At 41.1% G+C, this 13,701-nt stretch overlaps 1 protein-coding gene across 1 annotated transcript; it reads right to left on the bottom strand.

Annotated features, from left to right (window-relative positions):
• Positions 1 to 134: 134 nt before the first annotated feature.
• On the bottom strand, positions 135 to 9,174 carry RNFT1 (ring finger protein, transmembrane 1). The gene is made up of 9 exons (XM_069873786.1): positions 9,151 to 9,174; positions 6,294 to 6,714; positions 5,889 to 5,965; positions 5,206 to 5,306; positions 4,413 to 4,566; positions 2,622 to 2,780; positions 1,763 to 1,828; positions 1,247 to 1,348; positions 135 to 1,060 (listed from the first exon to the last, which is right to left on the bottom strand). Exons 2-9 carry the CDS (start codon positions 6,667 to 6,669, stop codon positions 926 to 928), a joined length of 1,170 nt encoding a protein of 389 aa, XP_069729887.1. The 5' UTR covers positions 6,670 to 6,714; positions 9,151 to 9,174; the 3' UTR covers positions 135 to 925.
• Between the last annotated feature and the right edge of the window lie 4,527 nt (positions 9,175 to 13,701).

Raw genomic sequence — 13,701 nt, 5'->3', positions numbered from 1 at the left:
GGTTTTTTGTTTGGCAGAGGCATTAGCTTAACAGGGGAAGTATACCTAGGTGTGAGTTGTTACATGCTTTCATGTTAAGTTAACACTGAAACAATAATGAATTTTCATTCTTTATTTAACGTGCACTGAACAAATAGATTTAAATGCATTTATTCTTTCTGATTGTTATGCATACTACAAATTGCAAATATAGTATAAAATAGAATCTCCCCTGTAAGAAAACCAGGTTCTTGTTATGACAAAAATATAGTATTAAAGATTTGTTTTAAAAATACCCACTTTATAAAATGCTAAGTAAAAAACTTACATTAGTGGTTGGTTTATATATTAAGCCAAAGATCCACTAGAAGTCTGCAAGAACCTAAAGGGGAAATATCTTATTATTGTGGCTTATCTGCAGGTACAGTGAGAAATAGTTGCTGTTAGAGGTGCAAGAATAAGAAGCTAACTTCTCTGATTTCTTGGGCTAGCATTAAAGGACAAGCATGACAAGCAGCTCTAAATCTCACTGTAGTCCAGAGTATAAAACTTGCTTATAATCTTAATAAAATAAGTAGGTTGATCTTTTGCGTTGAGTCATGTTAGAAGGACAAATACAATTTAGTACAGTCTGAACTCTACTTAAAGTTTGAAATAAAATGCTGAATTAAGAAGCTGCTGCAAGAAGTAATGCAGCATTTTTCCAGGGCTTGTTTCTCTTGTGAACCTTGTAGGAAACAATCAATGCTGACTTTTCTGAATTCATTCTGAAAACTTACTTTTCTAAACTTAAAGTCAAGTTCACATTTTGTGTACTGTTTCAAATACTGGAATATTTCATAGAAGTATGAAACCTAGAATTTGGAAACTTGTTCCTTGTGCCACCTACAGTTTTACCTGCAGTAAACTGAAAAAACATACTGTAAAGCAAGGTGTTTGACGTGCTTTAGAAAATCTGTAGATGCATAGATGTAGCTCCATCCTTCCACTTGTTAACATGGTCTGAAATAACAGTTCTGCAGAGTGGACATGTTTTTTCTCTATTAAACCATAAAGAGATGCATTCTTCACAAAATATGTGCTGTAATGAAAAGAATTGAGAACTTAGAGCTTCTAAGCTCTTCCATGTATAAGTCAGTATATTAATTGCTTAGCCTGATTTCTAAAAAGAATTTGAAGATGCTCACTAATTTTACACAGTTTTGTTTAGCAGTGTTTAAAATATACTCGTAAGTATTCAAAAAATAATTCTGATTGTGTGTATTACCTGACAGATAAGCAGAATAGGCTTCTGAAATTCAGCCTGGCAGATAGAACAAATATCATCCACTTCAGAACACTGTCTCTTGCTCGCTGTCACCCCATAGTGCTGTAAAAGAAGGTCTTTTCAGCAGGTACTAGGTGGGGGCAAAGCCAAAACAAAACACAAAAATACCAGGACAGAAAGGAATCAGGAATAAGGGCTACTATATCAGAAAAACTATTCAATCCCTAAGCCAACAAAACGTTGCGAAGTTTTTTAGGTGTTACTTTGGGACCTAAAGCTTATCTGCTCCTATTTACCGTGCTGTCTAGTTAATATCTTCCCCTGATCATGACATAATCATATAGTCAAGGAATTCAGACTGTGAAATGGGGGAAAAAGTAATACAGGAGTTACTTTAAAAATGCAGTTGTCTATTGCTAGAACAGTACGAAGTAATACAGGATGAGGTATTTTAAAAAGAAGTATTTTAATGTCAATTGGGTTAATTATTTTGTCATGAGAGAATTCAGTACTCACTGGTCGTGTACAAAATATCCGTAAGACCTGCCTGAAGTTTCTCAGTTGTCCAAAAAAGCTCAAAAGCTGAAATGGGAAAGAAAACCTCAGTTATCCTTAGTATTTTTTCCTGGGAACTGAAAAGCTTCTAAGCTTCTGTGCAGATTCCAACACTAGAAGTCTCACTGCTTGTTTGGTGTTAGCTGGAACATAAGCAAGGCTATAGTTCAGAATGACCCTATTTTAGTTAGTTAATAAGCAATCAAACTAAGAATTTAGCCTGCAGTTTTTTCCTCGCTACATGTCTGTTCTTTAAAGAAAAATGGCATTGAGGTTCTGAAATGAACCACTCGAGTGCAAATATGGCAGCATTATCATCAGATATGCTATCATCTCTAGACCTGTAACTAAGACACCTTAGCATTATAAATTATTTTTCAATGCTCAGAGCTGAGCTTGCCCCGAGACTGTTACATATGGGGCAGATCAGCTCTTGGGTGAAGCAGATGCCCAGCGTGAATATTCACTGTGTTTAGCATCACACAGGACACTAGTAGAAAGGAAAATGTAGTTTCCTGGAAAATTCTGATTCTTTTAGTTATGAATTTTACCTTTATTTCTGCAAGCTCTCTTCATCAATATCTAATTCTGCCCAGTGTCTGATAACAGGGTACCTGCGGTAACAGCGTTCTCTGCTCTGCAACCCACATCCACCCCCAGAACAGGTGCCGGAAAAGGATCAGTTACTGTCCCAAGCCAAGTTTCATATCAATTAAACTGCAGCATCAACTCACGGAACTTCCAGAAACGTGTTAGTTTGTGTCTCTAACCCTTGAGTGATTATGACTGCAAAATAGTTAGAAATATAAAGCTTACATACTTTTAGGATGAGGTAGAGAAGGCCCAGCAATATCCCAAGGGTCCGTCCTAGCACACTGTCCAGCTCCCCATAGCCAATAAGATAACGGAACCAAACTGGTATGGGGACAAACATACGGTAATACTGGCAGAGTTCTTCTAACAGCATGTACCAGTAGCCCTAAGCAAGACATGCAAAGGAATTGCTCAAGATTTAGAACGCAACACATTTTTGAAATATAGAGAAAAGATGCACTGTTATTCTTTTGAGTAATTTTCTCTCATAATATCTTGAAACAACAAAACACGAAGCATGTAAAAGAATGAAGAACTGATGATGAGTCTTACTGCAACTGCACAAATAACAGGAACACTATTGATTGCTGTGCTGCAGAAAATCAAATTGACAGGCTAAAATAGAATGTCTTTGTAAGCTGCCTGCCCATGTAACAATGCTTTCAGACTTAATTTCATAAGCAGTAAAAAGGAAAATAAAAGTTATGTGAAAAAGGCAAATAAGACAAATTTGGTCACATAGATCAGCTTTTCATTAGCAGAATTGTTTCCTGCAGTCAGGATTAAGAGTAAAGCCCGTTCTTTTATTAATATACATAAATTACAAACTGTTTTCCTGTAAACACCTTTTCACACCTGTGTAAGAAGCCTTATCTTGTGATAATTAACTCCTGTATAGGATGGGGTGATTGAGGGGCCAGGAAAGAAGCATAGGGTGGCAGGACTGAACAGGTAAACAGAGTTCAATGACATCCTAACAATTACTGAATAATGACTACAAAGCACAAGTGTCCACAGATATGTGGCTTAGCCCTTACTTTATTTCCTTAAGTTTGTATTTATAACAGGGAAGCAGTACTCTTCCTATAACGGACATGGGATAATGCTACAGTTTGCCACTATTGACCAGGTTCCCTCTTTAATTTAGCCCCAGTTTAGGTCACAGTTGGTACAATGCCATTTTCAGTAACTAGTTTTTAGATGTTCTGTCACTTGCTGTAGAAAAAAAAAAAATACAGATCTTGATTGTAAACTGGTATTTAGAGAAATCAGTTGTACCTGAGAAAAACTTGTTCTGGTACATTTTAAGAGACAGAGCCTAGCAAATATCCTGTTCAAATGCTACCATGTACAAACTGTACAATTTAATTTATTTTTTTTTGGAACCAGTACTATTTCCTATTATGACATAAAATTTTATTGGTTTTGCCTGTCACCTCAGGAAGCGGATAAAAATAAATACCCCACCAACTAGTGTAGGTTTCTGTGAAAATGATTAAACTAAGCTAGTTTGAGGAATTCAGCTATAAATCAAATTCATTGATCTGACACAAATATTACTTAAGTTTATTAACAAAAATAAAATTCAGATTATTATTTGAAGAGACATAAAAACCAGCTGATTGCATGTGTAGATTTTAAAAATCTTCCAATGTCTGTTACTGTCAAGCACATAAAAAACCGACTGTGCTTCAGCTACTCCATGCTAACTGCCTGCATACATGTTCTTACATTGCACCAAATAAAAGGTTTCTTCTTCGTCCCCACTTGGAGACAGAAACAAACCCATTTATCTGATGACATAATACAAGTAATCATTTCAGATCAGACTGTAAGCCTTCCTTAGCACCGAGCTGGGAAGAACATGAAAGGCACAAGGCTTTCTCACCCACATTGTAGTGCTGGATTGTATATAGACCTTTAATTAAAAGACTTTTCTCTGGGTAGAATTTAATAATTCATTATTTTTACCATAAGAATCTTCATAAGGAAGCAAAAATATAGCTTGTTTCCTTACCTTGGATTTAAAGGACATCATAAAAGAAGGCACCAACAGAATAAAGCACTTGAAGCCCATGAAGAGGAATTTCAGAATAAAGTCTGTGACTCCCACAATCCAAAGTACCTCCCAGAAGTTTATAAAATCCACAGTAGGGTTTAAGAAGATTAAGCTAAAAAAAAATTATCATAAGTTAGAGGAGGAGAAGCCCTGTTTGGAGGAAAGCATAACTAGAGACTATCGCAGCAGGTTTAATTAAAAAAGCAAACCTAGTTTACACAGAGGAAAAATATTTGCTAAGAAAATGAACTCTTTATTGTAAATTGATCGTTTATGATCTCTGACTACCTTCCCATTTTTGAACCTTCTTTTCCTGCATCTTTATCACACGCCCATCCTCTAGAGACAGCCTTTCTTTCCCAGTTTAGCCTCTGACCAATTTACAGCCAAGACTGTAGCTAGAGTGGCAAGGGGGAAAAAAATAAATTGGAGACACAAACTCCAGAGCCCACAATGCCACAATTGGTGTTCCAAGGCGAGGTGGTGGGGTCAAAGCTAGAGATCGCGCCCAGCTCCCTTCCCCATGGTACAGCAGTGACATTAAGCTGAGTATGGGGTCTAATCTTGCAAATTCCATCAAGCTGTTTTTAAGGAGAGCACCTGTTCAGTTTGGCAGAAGAGAAGGAATGGAGATTAAAATGAAAGAGAAACCAATGCCACAAGTAAAGGAAAAGAGTGGCAGCCCAGATAAAACATTCCCGGATAACATTTGAGTAACTTATGATGCGAGTGGAAATGTTCCTCTGCTTACCTGTAATACAGCGATTGAGAATGAAAGGTGTAATACAGGAGGAGAGATGATCCAGTTAAGTACACCAGTAACCAAGCACATTGCAGCTTGGAGCACCGTTCCTGTAAGGTAATTGTAAAGACTTATTACAGCCCTTATCTCACTGTTAGTGTCTTAAATGTATCTCCCAAGTGCTAAGTTTGTTGCACCTGAGCAGAATTTTACTGCTAGAGATTTTACTTGGTGGTTTCAGGCCAAATAAAATAGAAGAACTCAATGGAAAAATAAAGCATTGATTTTAATATTTTGAAATTATGCCTATCAAGTTTTTTTCTAAAAACACAACAAAAAACCCACCCCGCTCTGAAGAAACCAGAGATTTTCCTTTGGGAGTGAACTGACAGTTGAAAGGTTAAATTTAATTCCACAAATATAGTTAAAAGCTTTTGGGAAATTATAGAACTACTTAACAGTTGAAGGGATTTCAGTGTTCAAAGTTGGGGGTGGGATCTTTCAATTTTGTAAACTTTACTTATCTCAGCAGCTCTACACCGTACAGAAGCATTAAGACTTTACTTCCACCCTGAAACTTGACGTCTAATATTAGGTAAATAAAACAGTATCTCCAGTCACATTTCTTTCAAGAATTGATGATAAAGGTCTGGGTTAACTTACAGAATTTTGTTGCATAGGGTGATACTTACTCTTAGAAAAACCTGATTTACTATGCTTTTGTTTGCATACATATAAGTTGTTAGCAGCCCAATTCCAAGAGAAATGCCTATTAGGAAAAAAGGGTCAGTTATACACAAGAAAATAAAAAAAAATAATTACTCAACTGGGTTAAAAAACCAGCCACTTGTAGCATGTCTTTGTAATTACAATTAATAGCTTAGACTATCAAGCCAGAATAATTAAGCACATTGTACATATGCCAGCAAAGGAAACAGAAGCCACTGAAATGTAGTTTAGTAAGTCTCTCTTTCTGATTAATAAAGCAAATAAAAATAAAGCTACAAATAAATTTAATTATATTTCAGGCATGGTTATTCTTGTTTCTCTTTGAGGAGGGGGGTCTGTTTATCAGGCCTTGTTTTGTTATACTCTACCAATTATGTGCTGCATGACCACTTTGACACACAGAATCAAGATATACGGCAGACTTTTGTGCAGCCACTGGAGGAGGTATCTGAGCTCGGAGAAGGAGCTGCTGCTGTGTTCCTCTGAGTCTGGAGTGGAATCGTCGACCCCCCCTGCTTCACTGTGAGCGTGTCCGTGTGAGCGACTTTGGGAACCTGGCCTTGAATGTCGGGAACTTGCGCTTTCCCTGGCTTCTCCCACAGCAGAGCTGAGCTGTATGCGAACATCTCCGCTCTGATGGCACGAGCTCTCTCCTGACAACCTCGCTGCGTGGGTGCTTGGAGGAGATGAAGAGTCATCGCTGCTCCCTTGGATGCTGTGGAGATGACTGCAGTTTGATTGCATGGTGGGATTTTTTTTTTCTGGTCCAGATTCTTCCTACTTTGTCTCCTACAAGCGGGATATAAAAAGTCACAGTTGAAAGAAGAGTGTAACCAGTTCAGGTGAAAAAAACCCCAAAAGCCCTAACACAAAAATACAGTATATGGTACTGAGCGATTGACTGTGTGAAGAAAAGACTCTCTTTCTGACAGGTACCAGCTATCTTCGTTCCGAAAGCTGGCATGCTAGGTTTGGACCCTCTCTCCACGGGGCAACCTTGTGTGCTGTATTAATTTCCCTTCATTCAGATGCAGATTTTTCCAGCCTGCAGCAAGCCTGACTGCCTTGGTAAAATCTCAAGTTGCTTCAGTGCAAATCACAACAGCAAAAGCTGTGGAACTTGAGACTGCCAGTGGCTTGTGCAGAAGAGCTCTCAGAAACACTACCTAATCTCACAAAAATAGCAACAGTACCAGGCCAGAGAAGGGGCAAACAATGATGGGAAAGAAGCAAAGAGTCCATTTACATGCATCCATAAAACGGTAAGCATTTGTTCAGACAAGTCTAGTCAAAAGCCAGTGCACACTCAAAATTAAGGGCCATTATGAGATTAACGAGATTATCCTGTCTGGGTAAGTGAGCAGAACCAAGTTAGTCCATTTTGAAAGAGGCAGTTAAAAGAGTCTGGACCATATGGTCTAGGTGAAAAAAAGAAATTCAGCCAACAAGCTGTATTCTGACAGTGAGAGCACCCAAATGAGATTTTATTTCTTTCTACTGACATCTTTCTATTGTCTCCCTGGGCAGTTTTTCACTTCTGTGTCAGTCTCTGCACTGGTCGAACAGTGTTAAATCTCCTTCTCCAGACTGGTATGATGTGAGGTTAATTATTTTGGGGAATGCTTGGTGGCCAGATTTGGTACAATACTTGTCATTATTGGATATTATTACTGAAACATTGGGGATTTTGTTATAATCCTTTTTCAATAATGCAAACACAGATTCCTCTTTGAAATTACTTTTTTTTCTAAAGCTTAGCATATGTACATGGCTTGGGGTGCAAAAAGGTTAAAGAAAAACTGGTTTTGCACTCTTAATGTATGGGCACAAACCTAGATTTCTTTAGTCTTTAAAAAGGACATTAGATTAGAAGAGTAAATTGCGTGAATTTAAACAATATCCAGGTAGGGGAACTTGCTACCATTTAGAAATGCTGCCGCTACTATGTTTTCGTTGGCCAATGATTACATCATCCTTCAATCCAGTCCAAATTCACATTCTACAATGTTACGCACGTGAATAAAGCAGATGAACTGGAGGCAGTGCTGGCTGCCGTGAGCAGAGTTGCTGCAGGCTCAGGCCATGGATGCTGTTTTTAAAAGGAAGGGACCAAGCCCTGATCTTGTTAGTGGGATTTAGTCAGCGGTGTAGAGCCTGCGAAGCATGACAGCTCGAAACCTGACATCTTGGTGTTTAAAGACGGGGAGCAATTCTGTTGTTGGATAACGCAGCTCTACTACTGCTCTAACAAACTTTCAGATGACTGAGTTATTAAATAGGATTCCAAAGAAACCCGCGTGCACCCAACGGCTTCCAGAACCCCACCCCTCAAAACGAGATAAAACAAGCCCTTTGGAAAAGGCTCTTCCCACCAAACAATTCCCTGTCTTCTCCTGGCTGCTGCCTCCTCTTGCTCCCCCCAGCCCGGATCCAGGGGGCTCCATGGGCAACCAGTTAGGGGATGAGTCCCACTGTGGGGGTCCCAGTGCCAGCTCTTGGGGAGCGAGTCCTGCTCTGTGGGCAGGCTGCGGGGGTCTCATTGCCAGCTGGGGGGGCATTGCCAGCCTCTCGGGGCTCAGATCCTGCTATGGGCAGGCTGGAGGTCCCATTACCAGCTCCTTGAGGGTCGGATGCTGCTGTGGCCAGACCAGGGGTCCCCTTGCCAACCCGAGGGGGCATCACCAGCTCCTCGGGGAGGAGGAGGGAGTCCTGCTATGGGCAGCCCAGAGGAGGGGGCATCGCCAGCCCCTTGAGGTCGGATCCAGCTGCAGGGCAGTCTAGGGGAGGATCATCAGCCCCTCGGGGAGGATCATCAGCCCCTCGGGGAGGGGGGCTGTCCTGCTGCAGACAGCCCAGGGTGCTCCACCGCCAGCCCCTTGGGAGTCGGGTCCTGCTTCAGGGCACCCTGGGGTCCCATCACCAGCTCCCTGGGGGGGAGTTCTTGCTGCAGGGCAGCCCGAGGGACCCCATCCCCAGCTTCTCGGGGTGCAATCCCGCTATAGGCAGCCCAGGCGAGCATCGCCAGCCCCTCGAGGGGGGATTCCCTCTGCGGGGACCCCGTCGCCAGCCCCCCGGGGGTCGGGTCCTGCTGCAAACAGCCTAGGGGGCCCTTTGCCAGCCCCTCGGGCGTGGGATCCAGCTGCAGGGCAGCCTGGGGGTCCCATCGCCGCCTCCTCGGAGGGTCCCCGCTCCGGGCAGCCCCCTCCCCGCCCACCCGCCCGGTACCTCCTCCTCTTCCTCTTCTTCCTCCTCCTCCTCCTTCTCCTATCAGGCCGGCGCCCCCCGCCCCGCGCCGCCCGCCGCCTCCATGGCCGAGGCTGAGGGGCGGGGAGGAAGAGGAGGAGCCGGGGAGGAGGAAGGGCCGAGCTGGGCGGTGTGGGGCGGCTGCCTCGCTGCTTCTGGGGGTCGTTTGGGTGGGGAAGAGCTTTGAGGTCGTCGAGAGCAACCCGTCAAGCCCTGAGTATCCCTTTAAACCCCTCAGGGATGAAGGCCCCGGCCCCTCCCTGGCAGCCTCTGCCAGAGCCTCCCTGCTGGGGCAGGAATTGTTCCTGAAACCTAATCTGAACCTCCCCTGGGGCAACTCGAGGCCATTTTTATTTAAAGCCTCAATTAAAATGAATCCGGGAAGGTAAAAATAACGAAGGAAATTAAGAAATACATATATTTCTTGCAATACGTATATTGCCGTGGGCAGTGGTGGCTGCCCCATCCCTGGAAGGGTTCAAGGCCAGGTTGGATGAGGCTCTGAGCCCCTGATCCAGTCCCTGCCCATGGCAGGAGGTGGAACTGGATGATCCTTAAGGTCCCTTCCAACCCAAACCGTTCTGTGGTTCTATGAAATATATCCATGTGCTGCACTATTGTTGCTTCTCAGTGGCGATTAAGGGAAGTCCTGCTGTCTGGAAATTGGCTTTGCTTCCTAGGAAACCTGAGGAAAACGCTGCCCCAGTTAACGCTGCTGTAGCACTTAGGAGAAGCTTGGAATTAAACAGATTTTCTTTCAAAAAGATGCTCTTGAATAAATTAGTTTGCATCCAGAAATGGCATCTGCTTTCCTTGGCTCAGATATTTTTCCAAAAGCGTTAAGGTATGCAGATCACACTGAAAGCAGTACCTGGTATCTGAGCAGCTTTGAAGATTGGTCCTGCGTTGTTTTGAATTAAAACAGAAATACTGTTTTAAATCAAAATTTTAAATGCAGAAATGCTGTGGGGTCAGTAACCCTGGGGGACTAAAGGTCTGGGGGCTTAGACCTCAGAACTAGAGGTGAAAAGCTATTTAGAACAGCCAAGCGATGTGGTGTTTATGAACAGGTACCATCTAACAATAAACCCTCTCTTTTATACTTGAGGAAGAAGCTGGAAACGCTGGACACATCTCTGTTTCTGTTGGAGGTAGGTTTTATGAAGACATCTGCAGCAATTTGGTCTGCTTTTACGATGTTTTTGGAATCTGTGTGTGGTGTTTCTGGACTAGAAATTTCAGGCCTCATACCCTCTGGATTTCAGTTGGGCTGTGGCTGATGTCTTGGAAGCAACCTGGGCTGGGTACTTCTACACAAGTATAAAACAAACCCACAAGCTTCCCATTCCTATAGCCCCTCTGAACTCGTAAGACCTTTAATTTGTATAGTACTTCTGCCAGATTATCACAGTACTGCTCAGAAACAGCACCGATGCTGATATCAGCTGCTGGGCTGGAAGCACTCTGAGAATTACGTGGCTATATCCCCATCCTTCCAAGGATAACACAGACCTGTTCTGTTTGATTTATGCTATGCCATATTGTTCGTTCTCTTACGCTTTGCTCGGTTAGTCATTCGCATAGTGTTTGGATTATGAAGGACAATGTGGAAAAATCTTAATTTGATTCTCAAATCAGGAAAAGCAATTATAAATCTTTTATTTTTAAATAGTATTTTATGGTAGGAAATTATGCAGGCCTTCTGTACAGTGCTTGGAAGTGTGTAAATATAAAAGCCTCATTCAGCTGTTTCCTTTTTGTAATTATAAAATGCATTAAAGTACAAATGTAGTTTTAAATCAAAGTTGTTCTCAAACTGTTACTCATTGTTATGTGCCCTAGAAATTTGAAGTTAATTCATGGCAGCTTAGTAATCAATAATGATTGCTCATGCAGGTCACTTGCTGATTTATCTCCAATTCACAGCTCGTTAGAAGGTATGTAACTCTTCAGTGATGTTGTTATTTAGCAGGTATGTTTTCATGGTGCTGTTAATGGCCTCTGGATTTAGTAACTCCTGAGTCAAGAAAGATTTCAGAGATAATTAACACAAAATTGGAAGTCTTTTCCCATGGGTATTGCAGACATTCGGTCATGTAGTGCCTAACAATAAATTTGCCAGTCTATATTTTGGACTTGCTTCCTAGAATGGATTTCACACAGAAAGCTGAATCAGTGTCCAGGCATGTTCTCAGGTGTGTGTGTATATATATATATGCTCAGATATAACTATCCCCCTGAGTTTCTCATCCTCCTAGATTATAGGTGGTACCTCCTTTATTGATGCTATCAGCATATTTCATATATATGTATGTATATATGTATACCTGCTTTTCCTGTGGTTGTTAAATGCATGAGACAATATTGGAACACTGATCCTCTTGGAACTCTGCCAGTGATGCCCTGGCAGTGTAAAACTTACCTTTTCAACAGTTAGTCTGTACTAAAAGTTGTTGTGAGCCAGTTCAAAACATAGAAATATTAGGAGAAAATATTTTGCATCCTCATTCCTGAAGGAGCTCTGCAGAAGTCTTCTTGCATAGAGCAGATTAAGAGATTGCAATCGTCATCTTCTTTTCCTCCTAATAAACTGTAATATCACTTTTTTTTATCAGAAGGTGTGGAAGGAACTAGTCCTTTAAAATTATATGTACAGTGTACATCTTTGGTGAAATTTGAAGTAACAGATATGTGGAAAGGAATTGTAGTTAATGATATGATAAAAACCTGTTTTCTTGTAAGAGTCTGTAAAATACCAGAATGTCCTGAATATTCAAAAGCTTCATTGGTTATCTTAATTCTACACAAAATGTTACTTGAGTATGGAAGACTTTTGGAAAATTTTTTTAGTTTAATTTGTTCCAAGGATTTGAACGTCTTGCCAAGAGGCTCAAATGACCTTTAAAATCTGAATGTTTCCTATGCTTTTTAAAACTAGCTCCTGCAATTACACAATCCTTACTTCAGTCTGAGCTCCTAGCATGAGGAAACGGGTCCTATGCTCCGGTATTTAAGATATTGAAGAATAGAGACCAGTTTTGAAAACTCATCACTGCAGTGATGGTAGAGGAGCCTGAATTTCACTGTTGAGGTCCGATCGCATAAGCTTTGTCACGCAGACTCGCAAAGAATTTGAACCAGATACTTTTATGATGCAATGACATCATCTTGTTCCCCAAGGTCTCCAGAAATCTTACAAGCTCTCTGTGTAAAGCAGCGTGCTCGTTCCTGTTAAGTCGTTCTACGCTGAGAGCAGTTCCACTGAAATAATGCCAATAGGATTGTTTTAAAACTGGTGAGTTAGATCCCGGAGTCTTGGGTTTTGTATACAAACAGAGCCCTGAGTGAAAATTAAGATAGCAGAGCCACAAAGGGCAGTTGCAATTTTTGCTCACTGCACAGGAGGGTGCTCCTCCTCTGTCTTTATCTGCAGGAAAGAGTGATTCCCATGGTCATTAGAGTGGAGGAGCTGGTTTCTGAACTGGTCTCCTCCTGCAGTGACGTTGAAGGATCTGTTAAATACAATTACTCAAAAAATACTCAGCTGTTAAAGAATTCTAGGTGTGTGTTAATTGCTATTGTAAGACTATTACAAAGGTATTTAGGTCAGAAGATGTACTGTAATGATCATCTGCAGAGGCTGGTATTCGCTAATGGGTGTACTTAAAGGTGCCAGAATCTTTGAAGTTTCTCAAAGAAATTTTTTTTTTCTCCAAGCTAGTGTGTTAATCTGAATGTGTGAATTGTTCTATATATCCATATATATCATGAATATCGTGTGCCCCTAGTTACTACAAAACCAGGTATAGGCTACAACAGCCAAGTGCAAAGGCAGCACATTTCTGAACTAAATACTGCATGTGAACTGGTATCTTTTAAACAGTTGTTTGTCACATTTCCCCAGGCTAAACCATGCATATGTTTTGCTTGTAAAAATTAGGATATAGATAATAATTCAGAGGCAAAGATTTCTGGAATAAAATTAAAGTGCTCCTCCTCCTGATTAAAAAAATGTTTTTTGTTTTGGAAAGCAAGCACGTTTCTCAGCCAAGTTAGGGTAGATACAGTAGGTCACGCCCTTATGGTATTGGAGGAAATGCACAGCTGACCTTTAGATCCTTATAGTTGCCTAGTCCACATTTCCAAATATGACACTTCATTTCCATTAAAGAGCTTTTCCCCCCATGCATTTCATATGTGTATTATAGTTGGCTGTATGTTTATTTTTCAGTGGATTAGTTGTATTATAAGTGAAAATATCATAGGATGAGGTATTTGACTTTCAACCTGCCAGAGGCTTTGTCTGCAGCATCTGGTGAAGAGATAGTGCCATCTACTCAGTGTCTGGTCAAAGGAGATAACGCTGTTGTTTGTTAAGTAAGACACATCTGTTATCTTGCTGTAATATACGCTTTTCTTGCCGTAGCGTACTTAAAACCAGTTCTGAGAAGGCAGAGAAAAAAGTTCAGTATGTTTGCAGTTCTGTCACGAGATAAAACTAGTGTCTTTTTGCAGAGAGCTCCAATTCTGTCC

The sequence above is a fragment of the Phaenicophaeus curvirostris genome, chromosome 21 (assembly GCF_032191515.1).
Source record: "Phaenicophaeus curvirostris isolate KB17595 chromosome 21, BPBGC_Pcur_1.0, whole genome shotgun sequence".
Classification (NCBI taxonomy): Eukaryota; Metazoa; Chordata; class Aves; order Cuculiformes; family Cuculidae; genus Phaenicophaeus; species Phaenicophaeus curvirostris.
Note: the sequence above shows the minus strand (reverse complement) of the source record. Positions and strands in the feature narration are given on the sequence as shown.

Coding starts and splice junctions, on each gene's coding strand:
- RNFT1 (XM_069873786.1), bottom strand. CDS start 6,669: ATGCAATCAAACTGCAGTCATCTCCACAGCATCCAAGGGAGCAGCGAT. Junction 4,567..5,205: donor TCTCAATCGCTGTATTACAG/GTAAGCAGAGGA, acceptor ATTTTTTTTTAG/CTTAATCTTCTTAAACCCTA. Junction 2,781..4,412: donor TGATGTCCTTTAAATCCAAG/GTAAGGAAACAA, acceptor TGTCTTGCTTAG/GGCTACTGGTACATGCTGTT.